The sequence below is a fragment of the Polyodon spathula genome, chromosome 5 (assembly GCF_017654505.1).
Source record: "Polyodon spathula isolate WHYD16114869_AA chromosome 5, ASM1765450v1, whole genome shotgun sequence".
In the NCBI taxonomy this organism is placed as follows: domain Eukaryota; kingdom Metazoa; phylum Chordata; class Actinopteri; order Acipenseriformes; family Polyodontidae; genus Polyodon; species Polyodon spathula.
In genome coordinates, this window is record NC_054538.1 from 3850900 (window position 1) to 3871766 (window position 20867).

Sequence of the window (20867 nt, forward strand, 5' to 3'; positions counted from 1 at the left end):
TCAGACAATTTAAATATAGGTCATGTGGGTACAATCCGTTGTGCAATGATGCAAAGCTACCTTTCCGCATAACACGGATTACAGTGCAAAAACAAACCATTAAAATCAACAGATTATTTACCTATTGTAAAGCTTTGTCAAGTTGAGTGACACGGTCATAATAAAAATTGTTTTTCTTTTTCAAACGTAATATGAAATGTTTTAGTTGTTTTTTCCCCCACTTCTGTCCTTGCACCACACGCTCCACGTCCTCTTTTGCAGAATGCAAATTGTGTAAAGGTTTAGGTAAAATGCCATGGAAGCATTGGTTGCGATTTCCCAATCAGAAGCGAGTGTCAATGTTTGTCGCTATGGCAACCAAATGGCTGGCATGAACAACGCAAGGTGTTTCTCTTTCCACTGAACCACACACAAAAGCCGTTTGAGAAACCAAGTGGACCTGGCTGACGATAATAAAAAAGTAGGTGTATTGGTTTTTTTGTTGTTGTTTTTTTTATCGTCTTATTTAACTCTGGTTGTTTTTTTTTTTCCTTCGGCTTAGTCACCAGTCAATACCGGAGACGAACTATGTTGTGTAATTGTCGCATTCTGAGGTATAGACGGCTTTAGATTAGCCAGCAGCATTATACAGATTTAAACATTTGTGACTCGAAAACTGCCCTAGACCACCTGCTATGCTGGGATCACAGTATACTTGTTGTTCGGTAATAAAAGCAAGTTGTGGGAGATTTTCCAGAGTGATATTTCAGGAAATTAAAACGTGCACTCCATTGAATACAATGAGACCAGGCGACTACAATCTAACACACATATATATATATACACACACACACACACACACACACACACACACACACACTAAACATTTGAGTCATTTGAGTAACGGGGTTAGTCTTTTAGTAGGCCTATGAACATCAACACTGACCACTGCATTAACCTTTTCCAAAATCATATACCAACACCACAAATTTACTTTGTTTTCAAAATTCACAGACAAATTTACTGTGCTAAAATTAACACATCTAGGCTGGTTTCATGTTAAAGGGCATTGGTAGGACAGAAACTTTTTAAGAAAAGGAAGCAATACAAACTTCGTATTAGAAGCCATCTGCAAATTTATGGAAGCCCATTTCAGCCCATTTTGACGTAGTATCTCGTTATTTCGACTTAAGATATCGTTATTTTGGCTTAGGATCTCGTTATAGCGACTTACTATAATAAATCGAAATAACGAGATACAAAGTCAAAATAATGAGATAGTATGTCAACCTAAAATGTATTAAGTTTTTTGTTTTGTTTTGTTTTGTTTTTTGTTGTATTAACGCAAATGGGCTTCAATACAAATTTGTCCTCTTTGATTGGCAAAGAAGCTGCAATGTGCCAGCGCCCTGGCTTTAGAGGCACGTTTGTTGCTTTATTCCTGTGTATCATGGTGGAGAATTAGATTCGACTGCATGGTGTTTAGAGACCAATACTGGTGCCAGTGTGTTCAGGGGTGATATTAGGGAATACTCATTTTAAAAGTGAGACAGCTACAATGTATGCCAAGCAAAGTGCAGACTTACTCTGCAGGTTTAGTTAACGATTCCAGAATGGGTTGGAATATTTAATAAAAGCATCCCAATGTCTTTTTTTGTTTTGATGAATAAAATAATAATAATAATAAAAATAGGCTAATTGATATCCGTGAAACTCTAGATGGCCGAATTTTATTAAAAACACTACTTAAAACTGCCCTAAGTTATTGTTATGTTTTCTTAAATGTGGCTTTTCTTCTGACTCAGAATGTCCCGTGCTCAGGCTGAAAGTGTCATCAAGAACATCATTAGAGAAATTGGTCAAGAATGTGGTGGTAAAGGCCAAGCTGTGTCAGAGACTCTGGTCGCTTTCATGGTAGGCTTAAGTATAACAAACACTTTATAAATAGGCATGCAGATTTTTACAAGCCTACAGATATGTACCCAGTTAACACTTTAAGCTATTTAGTTTTTTAATAATTCATGCTTGAAAGGGTATACATTCCTGTTGCTGATTTCCTGGTGGTATTTGCTATGTTGTTTGCATTGCCTTCAGAAACCAACACCAGAAGTCTATTAAGATCCAAATTTTGTAATATGTATCCGAATTATAAATAGAATATGTATTTTTAGTTATAGCTAATATATTCTGCAATTAACGTGTCACGTCCCTATTGAAACCTATTAGCAGCAGCTACAGTTATTCTAACTAGCTCTCACACCCACAATATCAATGACAAAGCATCCCATTGTTTAAACCACAACCTGTTCTATAAAAACACATTAAGTACCTTAATATCAAGTTACGTCTATTTTTATTTTTATTTAATTAATCCCTTATACTGTATTATATTTGTAAGTGTTGGGTGGCTAGGTCTAATCAAGCTGAGTGTGTACTTTCTCTTGTACTCCTGGTATGACTCGACATTAGAGGTAGCTACAGAACACTTACAAACATACATTTAACTCCAAGTTGGGTCACTGAAGATGAATCATGCAGTATACTGCCATCATCAGCTGCTACACATGTTCATTAAAACTACTAAACATTGTTTTGTCTTCTAATGGTTTTTAAAAATGAGCTGTGGCCATTAAAAACAGCAGGAAGCACTTCTCAAAGTATCTTTTGTTTAATTGCAGTACTGCTTTCTCATGTCAGGGTCAAATGACAAAGATCTTTCCATAGCTAAAAATCCCTCTTAATATCATCCAGGTAAAAGCTGTAGTTTTGGATCCGAGAAACCAATTCAACGTTGACAGAACGCTTACAAAGAGCGATGTCCAGAAGCTTATCAAGGTAAGGCTTGTTCTACTGAAATATAAACAAGGCTTGTTCCACTGAAATGTAAACACCATTCTGTGTGGCTTTAAATTGTAAACCTTTCTAAATGTTATAGCACTAGTTGTTCTCCAAAATGGCCATATTTCTGTTTTTCTTATTTAAGTTTGCCGCAGAATTCTCTGTATAATCTGTGTAGATAAGTAAGTTAAAGGTTTCATTTTAAAGTGAAAAAAATAATAATAATAATATGGCTCCACAGAGGAGGCAAGTCTCTGTTATAAACTCCTATCTGCTATTAACCACAGTACTAGCAGTAGCAGATCACGTGATCTGAGCACAGGTTTTTATTGGAGGAGCTGTGAATTTTTTTTTCATCAGAGACAAGCTGTTATAAACTCCTGTTTCTATAATCACAGTACAGTAATCTCCACCTAAGAGAACAACCCCCGGGAAGCAAGTGAAGTGTTCTTATAGCTGAAGTGTTCTCTAAGAAGGAGTTAGCCACCAGACACCATATGAATCAATAAATAAATAAATACATATGTATCACTTGTCATGACGCATGTGCATGTGAAATTAACTGAATAAGTAAAATAAAAGCAATAAGCAAGTGAATGTTAATAAACTAATAATAAAGTAACAGACACACAAATGTTAATAAACTGTCAAACTAAATTAACACAGCACCCCTACACATGTTAAAAATGCAGCAGCAGTAATATACAAGACATGCACACTATTAACAGAACGGTGAGGCAACTCCCAGTACAGGAAACACCCAATTGCTCAGCGACTTGTGTCTGATTCAGGTTTCTTTCAAGAGCTCGAACAATTTCCAACTGTTTGTAGCAAGGGAAACAGCGGTGCATTTTGCCGTTTGTTTACATGCCATTTTGTAACGATGATGTGCAGTCATAGAAATCAGAATACAAAACCAGTCAATGATATGGAAAGATTAAAACAAAAAAAAAACAAAAAACAATCAGTGTGCTTCAAGACACTCGCGATGACAAGACACTTTTTAAAAGACTGAATAAACCATTTTAATTTAAGTTTGGTGATGACGAGTTATCAGGTTACAAAACAGAACTGTATCCATTGTGAACGAATTGCTATCGGTACCAAGTAGGTGTTTTTTTAAGCAAAGTTTCCTGTTCCTTTAGCCGGAGCATTTACAATGGGGAAAAATCAGTTTCACCACAAGGGTGTTCTTTTAGGCGAAGTGTTTTCTTGAGTGTTCCTATACGTGGAGACTACTGTACTACAATACTAGGTGATATAGTCTGAGCCCTGGTTTTAATTGGAGGAGCACCTCATACCCTCCCGCCCCCTGCTGAAGCACTGCTACTGTGTGCTCGATTATCAGTGAAGTGTTCAATGATATGGTTTCATATTCAATTTTCTGAAGGAGATTTTTAAAAGTGACTAGAAAAAAAAATCCATCATCGGTAGGACAAATTAAAAAACTTGACAAAGTTAAATACGAAGCCCTCAAGTTGTTGGCATGACAGGAGTTGTAGTTTTCATCCGCATTTCTGCTGATTGGAAACACCTTACTGTGTACAAAATAAACTACTATTCCCAGAAGACACATATTATTTGAGTTTGTTTATTTTCTCCAGCACAGGTAAACTCTTTCACTTTCTTTTCAGCTGTACTGTACATAATTATTTTGTTGGTCATTTATTTAAGTTTAGCAAATTAAGTCTTTATAGGATGTGCTTAATTTTTGTCTGCCTTTCTCGTGCCATAACAACATTGTTTAGAAAATATTGTATGCAAAGTATGTTAGTGATGAAGTCTTGAGCTCTAAATGCTATAGCCATGTTATATATAGTATCTATTTAAACATATGCTGGCAGTGTGTAACAGTTAAGTATATTAGAATAAACTATGATGGGCTGCTGTTTTCATTTCGATGTTGGCTAGTGGAGAAAATGCATTTAACAGCCAAACTGGGATAAACCTGTTTAGACTGCACTTGTAGATCTCTTGATCTGCACCTCCTACTATGCACTAGACTTCCCTGACCTCAGCGCCATGTTACTGGATCCTCAGCTAGTGCACTGTCCTTGCACTATTGCAATACTATGAAGTCATTGTAGATATTACTTGCTGTAATCCTAACTTGTTGCATCCTATTTTATATTGTATTTTAGTAGTATTATTTGCACTTACTGTAAACTGCATTGTATTTAAATGTTAATCTTGCTTTGTAACCATGTAATGCCCTGTAACACCTGTAAATCACCTTTTATAATAATAATAATAATAATAATAATAATAATAATAATAATAATAATAAAATGAAAAGTGTTGTCAGTCCGAATACAATAATAAGATTCTACTGCTGCTGGGAGCCTAAGGGGATCCCAAGCCCTCTGGCTTTTTTCTTCCTGTTGCCTCCCTGGTTTTTTTTTTTGGCCACCAGCCATCACTGGTCTGCACAATACTGCTTTGTAATTAATTAAGCGTGTAAAGACTAAGAATTCATCCATAATGGAAAGTGTTTGTTGAGAACAATATTTCTAAACAGCCAATAAAACTCTTCCCCCAGCTCTGTGTGGACAGACTACTGGATCCAAAAAGTCTGTCTCTTGATACAATCAAAATGCAGGTTTACTTTGATATGAATTACACAAGCAGGGGTAAGTATTGTTCCTCCTTTTGTGTCAACTGACAATGAACTAATCCAATTATTTGTACAATAGAGTTTATTTTATTTATCTAAAGACATTAAATACCAAATATAAAAAAGAATGAGACTAAAAGATAATTTCCAGGTAGACTTCCCCTGTATAATTAAAGCAGAAACATTTGTTTACTAATTCAGTTTTCTTATTTAATTTGTTTACTGTCACTTTACCTTTTTATGATGTTGCTGAGTGGATCTTAGTGGTGACATTTGCTAATAGAATACACTTGGGCTGATCTGGGCTACATTACATTTGTCTATGGCAAGCAACTAGAATTGAAGTTCCAGAATTAATAGTAATTCCATTCAGAACAATCATAAATCGTAAGGGGATAAAGCAAAAACGTAAGGCTGTAATTTTAAACTACATGTACATACTTTTCATTTTTTTGAAAGTAAGTAGAAAGGATTTGGGATTTTAGTAGTATCCATTTTCATTGCATTATAGCTTTGCATTATTTTTTAATAACAGTATTTAAATTATTCAGTCCAAAAGTTTTAAAATAATAAGCTAAGCTACTGAATTCCTACTGGAAATTATACATTGTGTTATTTTCTTCTTATTAAGATGTTTACTGTATGCAGATTGAGGGAGGCAAGTGTGATGCACAGTACATGGTATTTCTCACTGATTCCCACGTTCCAATTAGGAGAATTCTTGGATGAGCACCGGCGCGTGTTGGAGTCCAGGCTAGCCCCAGTGAGTCGAGAGATCACAGACAGCCGTGCGCGGACTCGAGAGGAGCTGGAGAGCCTGTATCGCAAGACTGTCAGCTTCCTGCTTCTGCGTTCAGGGCTGGGGTCCCCCACTGACATCAACACAGTGCGAGAGGCAACCGGTAGGGAATCAATTCCATCACTGAAATCAACACAGTGGAAGAGGCAATTGGTAGAGAATCACTGACATCAACACAGTGCGAGAGCAACCGGTAGGGAATCAGTTCATCACTGACATCAACACAGTGCGAGAGCAACCAGTAGGGAATTAGATCAACACTCACGTCAACACAGTGCGAGAGGCAACCGGTAGGGAATTAGATCAACACTCACATCAACACAGTGCGAGAGGCAACCGGTAGGGAATCAGTTCATCACTGACATCAACACAGTGTGAGAGGCAACCGGTAGAGAATCACTGACATCAACACAGTGCGAGAGCAACCGGTAGGGAATTAGATCAACACTCACGTCAACACAGTGCAAGAGGCGACCGGTAGGGAATCAGTTCATCACTGACATCAACACAGTGCGAGAGGCAACCGGTAGGGAATTAGATCAACACTCACGTCAACACAGTGCGAGAGGCAACCGGTAGGGAATCAGTTCCATCACTGACATCAACACAGTGTGAGAGGCAACCAGTAGAGAATCACTGACATCAACACAGTGTGAGAGGCAACCAGTAGAGAATCACTGACATCAACACAGTGTGAGAGGCAACCGGTAGAGAATCACTGACATCAACACAGTGTGAGAGGCAACCGGTAGAGAATCACTGACATCAACACAGTGCGAGAGCAACCGGTAGGGAATTAGATCAACACTCACGTCAACACAGTGCAAGAGGCGACTGGTAGGGAATTAAATCAACACTCACATCAACACAGTGCGAGAGCAACCGGTAGAGAATCAGTTCATCACAGACATCATCACAGTGCGAGAGGCAACCGGTAGAGAATTACTGACATTAACACAGTGTGAGAGCAACCGGTAGGGAATCAGATCAACACTCACATCAACACAATGCAAGAGGCAACCGGTAGGGAATGAGTTCCATCACTGACATCAACACAGTGTGAGAGGCAACCAGTAGAGAATCACTGACATCAACACAATGTGAGAGATAACCAGTAGAGAATCACTGACATCAACACAGTGTGAGAGGCAACCGGTAGAGAATCACTGACATCAACACAGTATGAGAGGCAACCGGTAGGGAATCAGATCAACACTCACATCAACACAGTGCAAGAGGCAACCGGTAGGGAATGAGTTCATCACTGACATCATCACAGTGTGAGAGGCAACCGGTAGAGAATTAGATCAACACTGACATTGACACAGTGTGAGAGACAACCGGTAGAGAATCACTGACATCAACACAGTGCGAGTGGCACATCAAGCTGCTGATGTTCGATTTCTGTGCGGATACAGCATTATCAGTATGATACAGGCATTGAGTGTGTTAATGTGTTGGACATACTAGCCATCTTAGTATATAAAAAACAAATAAAATTATAAATTTGCTTTTAGTTTTACATTTCTGTCTACTACCTTAAACCAGTGATGTTACAGCAATGAAGACTCATGATAATTGTTTAACAGCAGAATCTCTTTCATTTTAAGACAGTAGTAATTCATGGGGCTAAACAGTAGCCAATCTTAATACAGCCGCCCTAAAATGAATGTATTTGTATTGTATATAGTGATGTTAACTAGTGGATGAAAACAGTTTAACACATTGTTCCATCCACGGCAGCGGCCCTTCAGAGCGTGTTCCCCCAGTCTGAGTTGAGCACCTTCCTGTCCCTCAATAAGAGGGATAAAGAGCGGCAGCTGAATGAACTCACCATGATTGTCACAGGGATCCGGCTCTTCAACAAAGACTGTGGAAAGGGAGGGGACTCCATTGATGACTGTGAGTTCCTATAGACAATGTGTCCTACCACACAGGTCATCTTCGTAGACCGTGTAGATCTGAATGTATAAGGAAGTTGTCAGAGTTGTTAGGTGGAGCATCGCCACTGAAGTAATTTCTCTGCCAACCACTAAACTAACTCTTCAAAGAAAATGCACAATCTTATTGCTGCATATTTGTAAAGTAATGCTTTTTTTCTGTATTTTAATAGATTGAGAAGGGTTGTTGTTTAGGTAGAAATCAATGTGATGTTTAAATGTGATACTACAGATTTTCTGTTCTTCACATTTTAATGCACCTTTCTAATCTACTGTAGCAAACTAAAGTACATATATGTTTATTTAATAACGTGCTGCAGATAGAAACACACAAGAAAAGCTTTGTGTAATGTTCATGTTTAGTGCCTGCAATCCTAAATGAGGCTGTTCCAGCGACCTGCAAACACATTGAATCAGAACTACAGGACTCCCAGCAGCTAGCATACCGCTACACAGCTCTCATTGAGAAACTGGACAGCAAGGACACCCTGGGCACAGATCATCAAGTACATCCGCACCTGCTGAAAAAAGCATTATATAATGTGAGACAACACGAAGCATTCTTGCAAATTATTGTGGTAAGTTAAAAAGAACATGTTGCCTCTGATAAATACTGTCCCATTATCTCATCATGGAGAGAGGAAGAGTGTTGCCTCAATCCATTGTCCTGATCTTCAAATAGCGCTCTTTCAGGTTTACTGGTTGTTGGCCTCAAAGAGTAAAACAGAAGAGGTGTTTAAAAAGGCTGTGCTACTGACAAACCTGGAATTTATTCAGCCTAATTCTTCCTTTTTCATGTCATTGTTAACACCCTGTGGGCCTCAGAAGTTTAAATGGGTCTGTTTTAGTTTAGTAATATGGAATATTTTACTGCAGTATGTGCGTTTAATTCTCTTTTTTATCCACTTACAATAATAGAATATATAGCCATTGTGTCTTCATCGGTGTGACTGTTCCATCTGTTTGTGTTTCTGTCATTAACATCTGTTATATGCATTTCACAATGTGCCCCTTTCATTTCCATAGTCTGACGTGATCACATGTGCACAGCAAGTGGAAAAGCTGCAGAAAGAGCTTGGAGCAAGGATGGAACAGTTGAAATCCACAGTGAAGGCCAAGACTGCTGTTCCCATAGCACAGGTCTTTGTAAGTACCAAGGAATATACAGCATATACTCAATCTGATCATCACATGATTCTACCCATCCGCTTTTTTCTCTTTTTTTTTTGAGATTTTTCTAAATACATTTTTAATTAGATTTTTTATTTACCTGGTTTTTTTACTCTCTATAGCTAAAGCTTCACACATACACAATGCTGGTCAAAAGAAGACCTTACACTAGAGCTTGATTACTGGATGTTCATTGAATGGCAGCACAATATCAGACGGTCATTAATGGACCTTGTTCCTCACTATCTCCCAGTTCTGTTACTGTATGGAAGCAGCCTATCTATGGAAATGCTCAGTCAAGACTGGACTTTCCTGTGAAAATCAATTCTCCTAATGTTTTTTTTTTTTTTTTTTTTTTTTTTGACTTTAGCCTCATTTTATAGCGTTGTCAAACTATTGGTCAGGGTTCCAGGATGAGATGGTGCTACTGAGTGTTCTCAGTAACATTGTGACCCACCTGCGAACCTTCCAGGGTAACCTTTCAGAACTCCTCCCACAAAGAGACATTGAGCCCCTGCTGGAAGGGGAGGATGTCAGAACTGATGAGGAGAGGATGAAGGGAACCGCAGGTCAGTACAGTGATTACACAGTAACCGGTCATATTCCTCTGCCTCTCTGGAATTCTGCTTTGTCACACCATTGTCCACCACCTGTTATAACCAAGTGCCCGTGCTCCAGGAAGAGCACTGCAAAACAGGCAGTGGGACATCAGTGACAGTGATGCTGTCATACCCTCTCCACAGCCCTTCCTCATTTCCAACATTATACCCTGTCCACAGCCCTTCCAGTATACCCTGTCCACAGCCCTCCACATTTTTATTATACCCTGTACACAGCCCTTCCTCACTTCGAACAGTATACCGTGTCCACAGCCCTTCTGTCTGGTAATGTACAAGACAAGACAAGATGAGACAATTACAAACAAACAAAAACACAACACTCACGATTTCTGGAAACAATACACTTTTACTGTCCTTCTGGCTTTTACTCACTGCAAACCAAATGCGAAGGAACAGATTACGATTCTCCGTCCCCCTTATATGCTGTCCTGTCCAAAGAACTCTGTCTTCGCTTAGCACCCTCACAGGCCGGTAGGGAGATTTACAAACCAAGGTTCATTGTATTTCTGTCATACCTGTCCACAGCCGCCCTTCCTCACTTCCATTATACCCTGTCCACAACCCTTCCACACTTCCAACATTATACCCTGTCCACAGCCCTTCCAAGATTATATTCTGTCCACAGCCCTTCCAAGATTATACCCTGTCCACAGCCCTTCCACACTTCTAAGCACTTCTTTCACAGCCTTCTACCAGAAGCAAAATAAAAGTGCTTGTTTGAAGGAAATGAAATATATTAAAATATTATGGGTAGTTTTTGGATATGAGTGGGTAAAACTTTTACCCCCTTCTCCACTGGCACATCCAACCCGCAAGGGCTCAGTATAGTACAGATACGGTTGGTTTTCCACTGGCTATTTGTCAAGCTGAGCGACAACCAAATCACAAAACTCTGGCCTCACAAAACTGAATCTGGCTTAGAGCCAAGCTGAGCCAGGGGTGTAGTTAAGAATTTTATCATTATGTTGCATCAGTCAGTACACTCCAGAAAGACGAACAATAAACATGGTGGGCAGCGAGTGTGATGAGAGAAAAGTACAGCCTTGGGATGCTGAGGAGGTGCAGGCTCTAGCTTCTCTGTGGGCAGATAGAAGTGTTCAGGAAGATCTGGAGTCATGCGTCAGAAATGAGAAAGTTTATACATGAAGTTCTGACGTTTTTGAAGCAAATGGACATAAACATGGGTACGGTACACTTAACAACACACTCAAAAACACGAAATATGATTCTGATTTACAAAAATATAGTATAACTAAATACAGCTGTACCATACATACAACTACGGCTGTCGTTGCATTTTTTTAAGTACCCAAGCAAAAAACTGAAAAAAATTGCCTTTCATTGCGTGTGACATCAGTAGCACGGCTCGGCTCTGCAGTGGAAAAACAACCCAGGCTCCCCTTAACTGCACCGTGAGGGCTCGGTACGGACCCGGCACAGCTCGGTTGTACAGTGGAAAAGAGGCAAAAGATATTTTACGAGAATGCTTTTAGGTTACAGAACGATTAGATATTTAGTTTACCTTTCTTGTAACAGATGGGGTCAATCAACCCATTTTTTGAGGTCATTCTCTCGCATGCAATGAATGGTCAAGAAACATGAATAACTGTTATGCTGAATCAGAGATGCCAGTTGACTACTGCATGGCCCTACAACCTCTTGCAAAAAGGTGTTAATGCAATTTGCAAAAGTTATTGTAAAATGTTATAGGCTTAAAAAAAAATGCGTCATTGTCACTAAACGAGAAAGCACAGACCATAGTCAGGTTTATGTTACTCTAAATGTTCTCTTTAGAAACCCTACTTTTTTCTTACTTTTTAATTATATTAACAGTACACTCCAGCAGCACTTTTTGTGCAGAGCTAGTGAAACCTGAAACAAGTTCCATTAGAATGCTGATGTAAGAGGTTATAAGCAGGTGGCTGCGGATTGGTCGATTCATTATTCTTATTTATGTCTGGCAATGGATTCAAGATTACGTTAGCTATGATGAGCGATTACAGTGCATCAACAACTACAGTGACTAAAATATGTTCTTCTAGCCACAAGGTGTCAGGCTTTGTTGCTGTTTTATTTATTCATTGCATCTATATAGCTCTTTTTATACAAAAGTATCGCAAAGCACTGTACAGTACATAGCAGAAAAAGAAAAAAAAACACAATACATTTGTATAGCATGTCACACACACAACTGACACAGTCAGACCATTTAAATAGCAGAATGCACATAATAATACAAAAGCAGCAATTTTAAAGTTACATTAAAATCCACAAGCCATTTTATAAAAGTGTGGTTTTAGTCTTGACTTGAAAACTGTAACAGTCTCAGCTTCCCTGACAATCGAAGGCAGAGCATTTCATCATTTAGGAGCTCTACAAGAAAAAGCCCTCGCTCCTCCCGTGCTGCTTTTGTTGACTGTAGGAATAACCAGCAGCCCCGCATCCTGTGATCTCAGAGAGCGGTTTGGAAGATACTAGATTTGCAAATAATTAGGTGCTAATCCATTCAGGGCCTTGTAAGTTAACAGCAACATCTTAAAATGGATTCTATACTGCACAGGGCGCCAGTGTAAAGAGGCCAAAACGGGTAATGTGTTCACTTTTCCTGGTTTTAGACAGAATTCTAGCGGCGGTATTCTGAATACGCTGCAAGCAGGATACCACACATTTTGGAACACCAGAAAAAAGTACATTACAATAATCAATTGTAGATTAAACAAAGGCATGCATTAGTCTCTTGGCATCAGATACAAAAACAATTGGTTTGGCTATATTTCTCAAATGGTAAAATGATAGTAACTTCCTTAATATGAGTCTCAAATGATAGATCCAGTTGATTTACCAGTACTTGAAGTTCATTCCTGATCTATAAAATGAGTATACTGTATATGCCTGGAGCAATCACTTTTCTGTTTAGAAATAAAGTGGGCTGACTTTGCGATGATGGAAAAGCTTAGTAAATATTTTTAAAAATAACTAGTTTTATTTCACCAGCAGAAGAAGAAAGCATGTGATGACACATCTGCTACTGTGCAGTGGAGAATAAGTCTTTTTATTGAACGTTTTCTAAATAAAAGGCCATATAGTGATTAATTAACAAAATAAGCACAACTTGTTCTGCAGGAGAGCGTATAAACCCCTTGGAGTATAAAAAACAAGACTGGCTCTTCCCTGAGACTACAGTTAACTTTGACAGGCTGCCTCTTCAGTACAGGGGCATTTGCGGATATACACTTGTTGAGAAGGACGGCCTCTTATTGACAGGTATGTTCTTGAGCAATCTCCTTTAACAAGAAAAATAACCAATACAGTATGTGGGCAACTTTTGTTTACAATTGATATAAACCACATAGTTACCAATGTACCACATGTAACCTATGTAGTGTGCTTGTGTATGCAAACATAGCACTACAATTCCAATCTTCTTTCTCTGGATAGTGAGTAGAAACCTACAGCATTAAAGTAACATATTAATATATATATATATATATTATATATATATAATATTATATAGATATATATATATATATATATATATATATATATATATAAATTCTCACCCCCCGTAAATTGATTATATGCAAATAGACAGAGCTGTGAATTTGTGAAGGAAATGTTACGTTTTTTTTATACAGGTAATCCAGCTATTGGAATTTTGAAACACAAGGAAAAGTATTACATCTTTAGTTCCAAGGTGACAGCATGTGCATTTGCTGCAAACCCAGATGAATATATTGCATTGGTAGCAGAAAAGGCAAAACAGTGTGCTGAGCTAATACAGCTGTTAGAGCTCCACCATCAGTTTGCATCTGCCTCCCACTACTCAGAGGTAAGAAGGTTCAAATATCAATTACCATTACTAGTCTAGCACCTGCTTAAACCATGCACAAATGTGCCAATGCACCTCGATGACGTTGGTGCCCCCTACTACCTTGTGAGTGCCACGCACTTCAAAACACATTGAAAACCCTGGTTTAAATCAGTTAAACCACTTCAAAACACATTGAAAACCCTGGTTTAAACCACTTCAAAACACATTGAAAACCCTGGTTTAAACCACTTCAAAACACATTGAAAACCCTGGTTTAAACCACTTCAAAACACATTGAAAACCCTGGTTTAAACCACTTCAAAACACATTGAAAACCCTGGTTTAAACCACTTCAAAACACATTGAAAACCCTGGTTTAAACCACTTCAAAACACATTGAAAACCCTGGTTTAAACCACTTCAAAACACATTGAAAACCCTGGTTTAAACCACTTCAAAACACATTGAAAACCCTGGTTTAAACCACTTCAAAACACATTGAAAACCCTGGTTTAAACCAGTTAAACCACTTCAAAACACATTGAAAACCCTGGTTTAAACCACTTCAAAACACATTGAAAACCCTGGTTTAAACCACTTCAAAACACATTGAAAACCCTGGTTTAAACCAGTTAAACCACTTCAAAACACATTGAAAACCCTGGTTTAAACCACTTCAAAACACATTGAAAACCCTGGTTTAAACCAGTTAAACCACTTCAAAACACATTGAAAACCCTGGTTTTTAAACCACTTCAAAACACATTGAAAACCCTGGTTTAAACCACTTCAAAACACATTGAAAACCCTGGTTTAAACCAGTTAAACCACTTCAAAACACATTGAAAACCCTGGTTTAAACCAGTTAAACCACTTCAAAACACATTGAAAACCCTGGTTTAAACCACTTCAAAACACATTGAAAACCCTGGTTTTTAAACCACTTCAAAACACATTGAAAACCCTGGTTTTTAAACCACTTCAAAACACATTGAAAACCCTGCTTTAAACCACTTCAAAACACATTGAAAACCCTGGTTTAAACCACTTCAGAACACATTGAAAACCCTGGTTTAAACCACTTCAAAACACATTGAAAACCCTGGTTTAAACCACTTCAAAACACATTGAAAACCCTGGTTTAAACCACTTCAAAACACATTGAAAACCCTGGTTTAAACCAGTTAAACCACTTCAAAACACACTGAAAACCCTGGTTTAAACCAGTTAAACCACTTCAAAACACATTGAAAACCCTGGTTTAAACCACTTCAAAACACATTGAAAACCCTGGTTTAAACCAGTTAAACCACTTCAAAACACATTGAAAACCCTGGTTTAAACCACTTCAAAACACATTGAAAACCCTGGTTTAAACCAGTTAAACCACTTCAAAACACATTGAAAACCCTGGTTTAAACCAGTTAAACCACTTCAAAACACATTGAAAACCCTGGTTTAAACCACTTCAAAACACATTGAAAACCCTGGTTTTTAAACCACTTCAAAACACATTGAAAACCCTCGTTTAAACCACTTCAAAACACATTGAAAACCCTCGTTTAAACCACTTCAAAACACATTGAAAACCCTCGTTTAAACCACTTCAAAACACATTGAAAACCCTGGTTTAAACCACTTCAAAACACATTGAAAACCCTGGTTTAAACCACTTCAAAACACATTGAAAACCCTGCTTTAAACCACTTCAAAACACATTGAAAACCCTGGTTTAAACCAGTTAAACCACTTCAAAACACATTGAAAACCCTGGTTTAAACCACTTCAAAACACATTGAAAACCCTGCTTTAAACCACTTCAAAACACATTGAAAACCCTGGTTTTTAAACCACTTCAAAACACATTGAAAACCCTGGTTTAAACCACTTCAAAACACATTGAAAACCCTGGTTTAAACCAGTTAAACCACTTCAAAACACACTGAAAACCCTGGTTTAAACCAGTTAAACCACTTCAAAACACATTGAAAACCCTGGTTTAAACCACTTCAAAACACATTGAAAACCCTGGTTTAAACCACTTCAAAACACATTGAAAACCCTGCTTTAAACCACTTCAAAACACATTGAAAACCCTGGTTTAAACCAGTTAAACCACTTCAAAACACATTGAAAACCCTGGTTTAAACCACTTCAAAACACATTGAAAACCCTGCTTTAAACCACTTCAAAACACATTGAAAGCCCTGGTTTAAACCAGTTCAAAACACATTGAAAACCCTGGTTTAAACCAGTTAAACCACTTCAAAACACATTGAAAACCCTGGTTTAAACCACTTCAAAACACATTGAAAACCCTGGTTTAAACCACTTCAAAACACATTGAAAACCCTGGTTTAAACCACTTCAAAACACATTGAAAACCCTGGTTTAAACCACTTCAAAACACATTGAAAACCCTGGTTTAAACCACTTCAAAACACATTGAAAACCCTCGTTTAAACCACTTCAAAACACATTGAAAACCCTGGTTTAAACCACTTCAAAACACATTGAAAACCCTCGTTTAAACCACTTCAAAACACATTGAAAACCCTCGTTTAAACCACTTCAAAACACATTGAAAACCCTGGTTTAAACCACTTCAAAACACATTGAAAACCCTGGTTTAAACCACTTCAAAACACATTGAAAACCCTGGTTTAAACCACTTCAAAACACATTGAAAACCCTGCTTTAAACCACTTCAAAACACATTGAAAACCCTGGTTTTTAAACCACTTCAAAACACATTGAAAACCCTGGTTTTTAAACCACTTCAAAACACATTGAAAACCCTGGTTTAAACCAGTTCAAAACACATTGAAAACCCTGGTTTAAACCACTTCAAAACACATTGAAAACCCTGGTTTAAACCACTTCAAAACACATTGAAAACCCTGGTTTAAACCACTTCAAAACACATTGAAAACCCTGGTTTAAACCACTTCAAAACACATTGAAAACCCTGGTTTAAACCACTTCAAAACACATTGAAAACCCTGGTTTAAACCACTTCAGAACACATTGAAAACCCTGCTTTAAACCAGTTGTAAACACATTGAAAACCCTGGTTTAAAACAGTATTTTTTTTTTTTTTTTTTTTTACTCACCTTTAAATGTACACCACATTTAAAAGCTGTAATGGAATACTATTGTCTGTTCTTTTTGTTTTTGTCTCTTGTGTTATTTATCAGATTAAATAGTAACACTGTTGCTTTCTTTTAGGCTAAAGCTGGAGACATGCTGATGGTAAAACCAATTACAAAGAGTGACAGCAGTACACAAACAGACACCCACATAGTAGAACCAAACATCGTTAAATCATATGAGTGGAATGAGTGGGAGCTCCGCAGAAAAGCAATTAAACTGGTCTGTATTCACTGCAACAGTAATTTAAATATGGAAGTGTGCTGATTTGTTTAGACAGCTGGGGTATCACACCCAGGACTGATTCAATATTGTTTTATACAGGAGCCAATTGCTACCATATTTGTAGTTTGTTTAGACCTAGCAACCATTCCTTTATTATCCTCTACAAGGGATGCACATCCCTGGTGACACACTGGCTTATACCTAGAGAACCATTTTCCCAACTGTGGAGGCTGTGACACGTCCATGTATTCATATATCTAGTGAAGCTCCTATCTACTTGTGGTGAAACTTTCCTCAACTTTATAAGAGTAACAGAATCTGAGATGTTTTAGTGTAAAATTGAGTGTTATTGCAAGGCACTATATTGCAAATCACTGCGCACTCAGTTCTTTATCTCTCAAATCTCTAATACTGTATTTGAAACAAACATCTATTTTAAAGTTTAACCGTTTCAATAAACCTGTTTAGGCCAATTTGCGGACTAAAGTGACCCGCTCGATGCAGACGAATCTGAGCCACATGAGACGGGACAACATCTCTCAGGTCTACCTTCCAAAGGAGGCTGGCAGCCAGACCAAGAAGCATGGAGCGAGCAACGTGCCCAAGCCTCACATTTACCTGACTGGGCTCCGGGGACAAATGTCCAAAACAGCTCACATAGTTCAAACTAATTTAAGTAGAGCTGTTGATGAATCATAATGAACTGATTTTTGTTATGCTGTATTTCGTTAAAGAGACGCTGTCTTTAATACATTATTGAAATGTATTACAGTTAAATGTTACTTATTTTTTTCTAGTATATGGAAAGACAAACATCACTATAAACATATTGGCCTGGTTAGATTGCAACTTATATCATCCTTTTTTAAAAACCTTTTAATGAGTAATAAATTATTCCACACAGCTACACTTTTTCCACATCACTGTATATAAAACAAAAGTTGTTTCATTGTATTAAAAAAAAACTGTTTAATAAAACTTTACAACCTTCAAACAGTTTATCGTTTCAGACTATTTACTGCAAGTGTTTGTAACTTTCATTAGAAACAAATCATGTTTCACAAGGAACTCAATATTCCACCCCACTTCCCTGAAGAAACTACAGGTACAGGTAGTGGTCATCCAGGAATGTTCACGTATCTCTTCAGAACAATTAGACTCCTGACATGAAACCAGTCTGAGCAAATCACAAACTTCAACATGTTACTCCCCCCTTCCTTGCTTCCTGACTCTGATAGCCACAGTGCAATAAGGAATGGGTTCATGCTAACCTATGAGCATTCAATTGCCTTGCCCCTCCTATTTGAATGAGTTGCTCTCCTTCTTAGTCACACTCACAGCTTGCAATAACATGCTGCACTCATAGCATAGATATATTCACACTCTGCAACTCTATTCCTATCACATCAGTCTTGGTCTTGGTCTTCAGATCTCACTTGAAAACATTTTTAGTTTGTTTTTATCTTATACATGATACTAAATACTGTCATTATCAAGTTTCATTACAACTGGACAAGCAACAATTGAGACTATACAAACTTAATAGGAAAGGAAGGTACTATTGTCACCTCTACATTGTTTGATCTACCTGAGCTTCTGCACACACCTAGACATACTTAACATAATATAATCTGTCAGAGCTATCTTGTTCTTCGTGTTCTCCTTGTTAAATTAGCAAAACAAAGTCGAAAATTAATATTTAAGAAACTGCATAGAGACTGAGATAATATATAATGAAATGCAATTTGTTTGAACTCTAGCACTTTTTTTTTTTTTTACATTTTAAATGGTATTTAACGAACGCCTCTTTATGGAGTGAAATAACTGTCCGTTATTTCACGCTCAAAAATAAACTTGTATGCAAAGCTCAGGTAGCCACAGCCAAATGCCGAAGCAACCGATTAAACTCATGAGTATTTAAACTCATGCGTACAGTTGCACTGTGCACATTCTCAGCTGGAAATTTACTGTTCCATCATTTTATTATACTTTACATTAATAGTTCTATGTTTTCAATTTATGTTATCAATTGTCTTGTGCATTCAATATGTGTTATGAAGGAAAACAAATAAGTAAAACAACGCCAGCTAAATCACTATCGTGAATATTTTATTGCAATTGTCACGTTGAGCAGACTGACATTATTTTTGTAAAACATTTTGTAATTATTATTTACTGTTATCTAAAAAGCTGGAAAGGGAGGGAGCAGAGTTTGTGCGTAACGATGACGATGCTCATTGACCCACTTAGCGGAGGTGATAGCTAATAGAAAGGCTGTCTTCATAAAGAGATATTTCAGCTCTGTGGTATCTATGGGCTCAAACTGAGCTAGTACCATGTCTAGACTCCAATCGGGGAGGACGTCCTTTATAGGACGTAACCACCGAGCACCTTTTAGAAAAACGGGTCGTCAGTATATGAGCGCCCAGGGATACTGAGTCGATGGGAACATGGCAAGCAGATATGGCTGCTAGGTACACTTTCAATGTAGAGGGGGATTTACCCACTTCTAGCAGATCTTGCAGAAACTGTAAAAATAACCACTGTAGGGCAATACACGTGACCATGGCCTCTGGCCATGCGCCAGTTTTGAAAATATTTCCACATATTGGTGTACAACGTTCTTGTGGAAGAAGCCCTAGCGTTCTGCAATGTACTCACTACTGTGTCTGAGAGCCCAGGGGTGGTCAGACGGTCCCGTTCACGGGCCAGACCCACAGTTGGAGTCTTCCCGGTTCTGGGTGCCAGAGGGTACATTTCGTCTGACTGCGGAGATCCATGGGCAGTGGGATCTCCCAGGGCTGGCCTCGTAGCAGCTGGCAGGGTCTTGAAAATCAGGTTCTCCTGGGCCATCTGGGGGCAACCTCTCTCCTGACCTTATTGAGGAAGGCAAGGAGCAGCGATATAGGCAGGAAAGCATATAAAAGTGCTTTGGGCCATTCGTGCGCTAGGGCGTCAACACCTAGTGGACGTCTGCAGCTGTGGAGTGAGAACCACAGGGGGCAATCGGTCATCTCTGCCATGGCAAAGAGATCGACCTGGGCTTCCCCAAAGCGTTCCCAAATGCACTGCACTACCTGAGAGTGCAGTCACCACTTTGACGTGTGAGGACCCTCCCTCCAGAGGGACAGGAGGTGCCTCTGTGCCCAGATCAGCACCCGAAAGGTTATGCAGTGTAACCCGGGGACTTAAGCCCTCCCTGATGGTTCATGTATGCAACCACTGATATGTTATTCGTACAGACAAGGACATGTTTGTTGCGGAGCACAGGGAGACAATAGAATGTGCTCTGCACCGGTGTTACTTGGCTTTTTGCGTCGCTGAGGGCGAGACCCAGCCTAAACAGATGCTCCATCACAATCGTCATGTGGGCCACTGCTCCTTCCTGGGACTAGGAACAAATCAATCAGTCATCCAGGTAATTCATCACCCTGATCCCTTGCAGCTGCAACGGAGCTAGGATGGCATTCATGCATTGTAAAAATGTGCGGGGGGCTAAGGAGAGGCCAAATGGCAGCACGGAAAACTCGAAGATGCTCCCCTGAAAGGCGAAGCGGAGATATTTCTCTGAGAAATGCGCCACTCTGCTTTCAGGGTCTTCTCTTTGGACCCGCCGCAAATAGGGCATGCTCAATGCCCAGGTACTTCACACACAGAGTGTGTTTGTCATGCGGAGGCATTTTCCACCTACAGGATGTGCATGGGTGGAAATTCAACAATT

The 20867-nt window shown here is 38.7% G+C and overlaps 1 protein-coding gene across 1 annotated transcript; it reads left to right on the forward strand.

Moving 5' to 3' along the window:
* The first annotated feature begins 365 nt into the window (after positions 1-365).
* Positions 366-18120, forward strand: cfap206 (cilia and flagella associated protein 206). The gene is made up of 13 exons (XM_041249536.1): positions 366-460; positions 1785-1893; positions 2731-2814; positions 5357-5447; positions 6145-6333; positions 7974-8132; positions 8534-8748; positions 9197-9316; positions 9711-9909; positions 13084-13224; positions 13596-13789; positions 17000-17143; positions 17615-18120. The coding sequence occupies exons 2-13, from the start codon at positions 1786-1788 to the stop codon at positions 17843-17845; spliced, it is 1875 nt and encodes a 624-aa protein (XP_041105470.1). The 5' UTR covers positions 366-460; position 1785; the 3' UTR covers positions 17846-18120.
* The last annotated feature ends 2747 nt before the right edge of the window (positions 18121-20867 follow it).

Bases quoted from the DNA above. Each gene is read 5' to 3' on its own strand.
- cfap206 (XM_041249536.1), top strand. From the start codon at position 1,786: ATGTCCCGTGCTCAGGCTGAAAGTGTCATCAAGAACATCATTAGAGAA. The intron at 8,133-8,533 runs GTGAGTTCCTAT...GTTCATGTTTAG, and splicing joins AGGGGACTCCATTGATGACT to TGCCTGCAATCCTAAATGAG. The intron at 9,910-13,083 runs GTCAGTACAGTG...CTTGTTCTGCAG, and splicing joins GAGGATGAAGGGAACCGCAG to GAGAGCGTATAAACCCCTTG.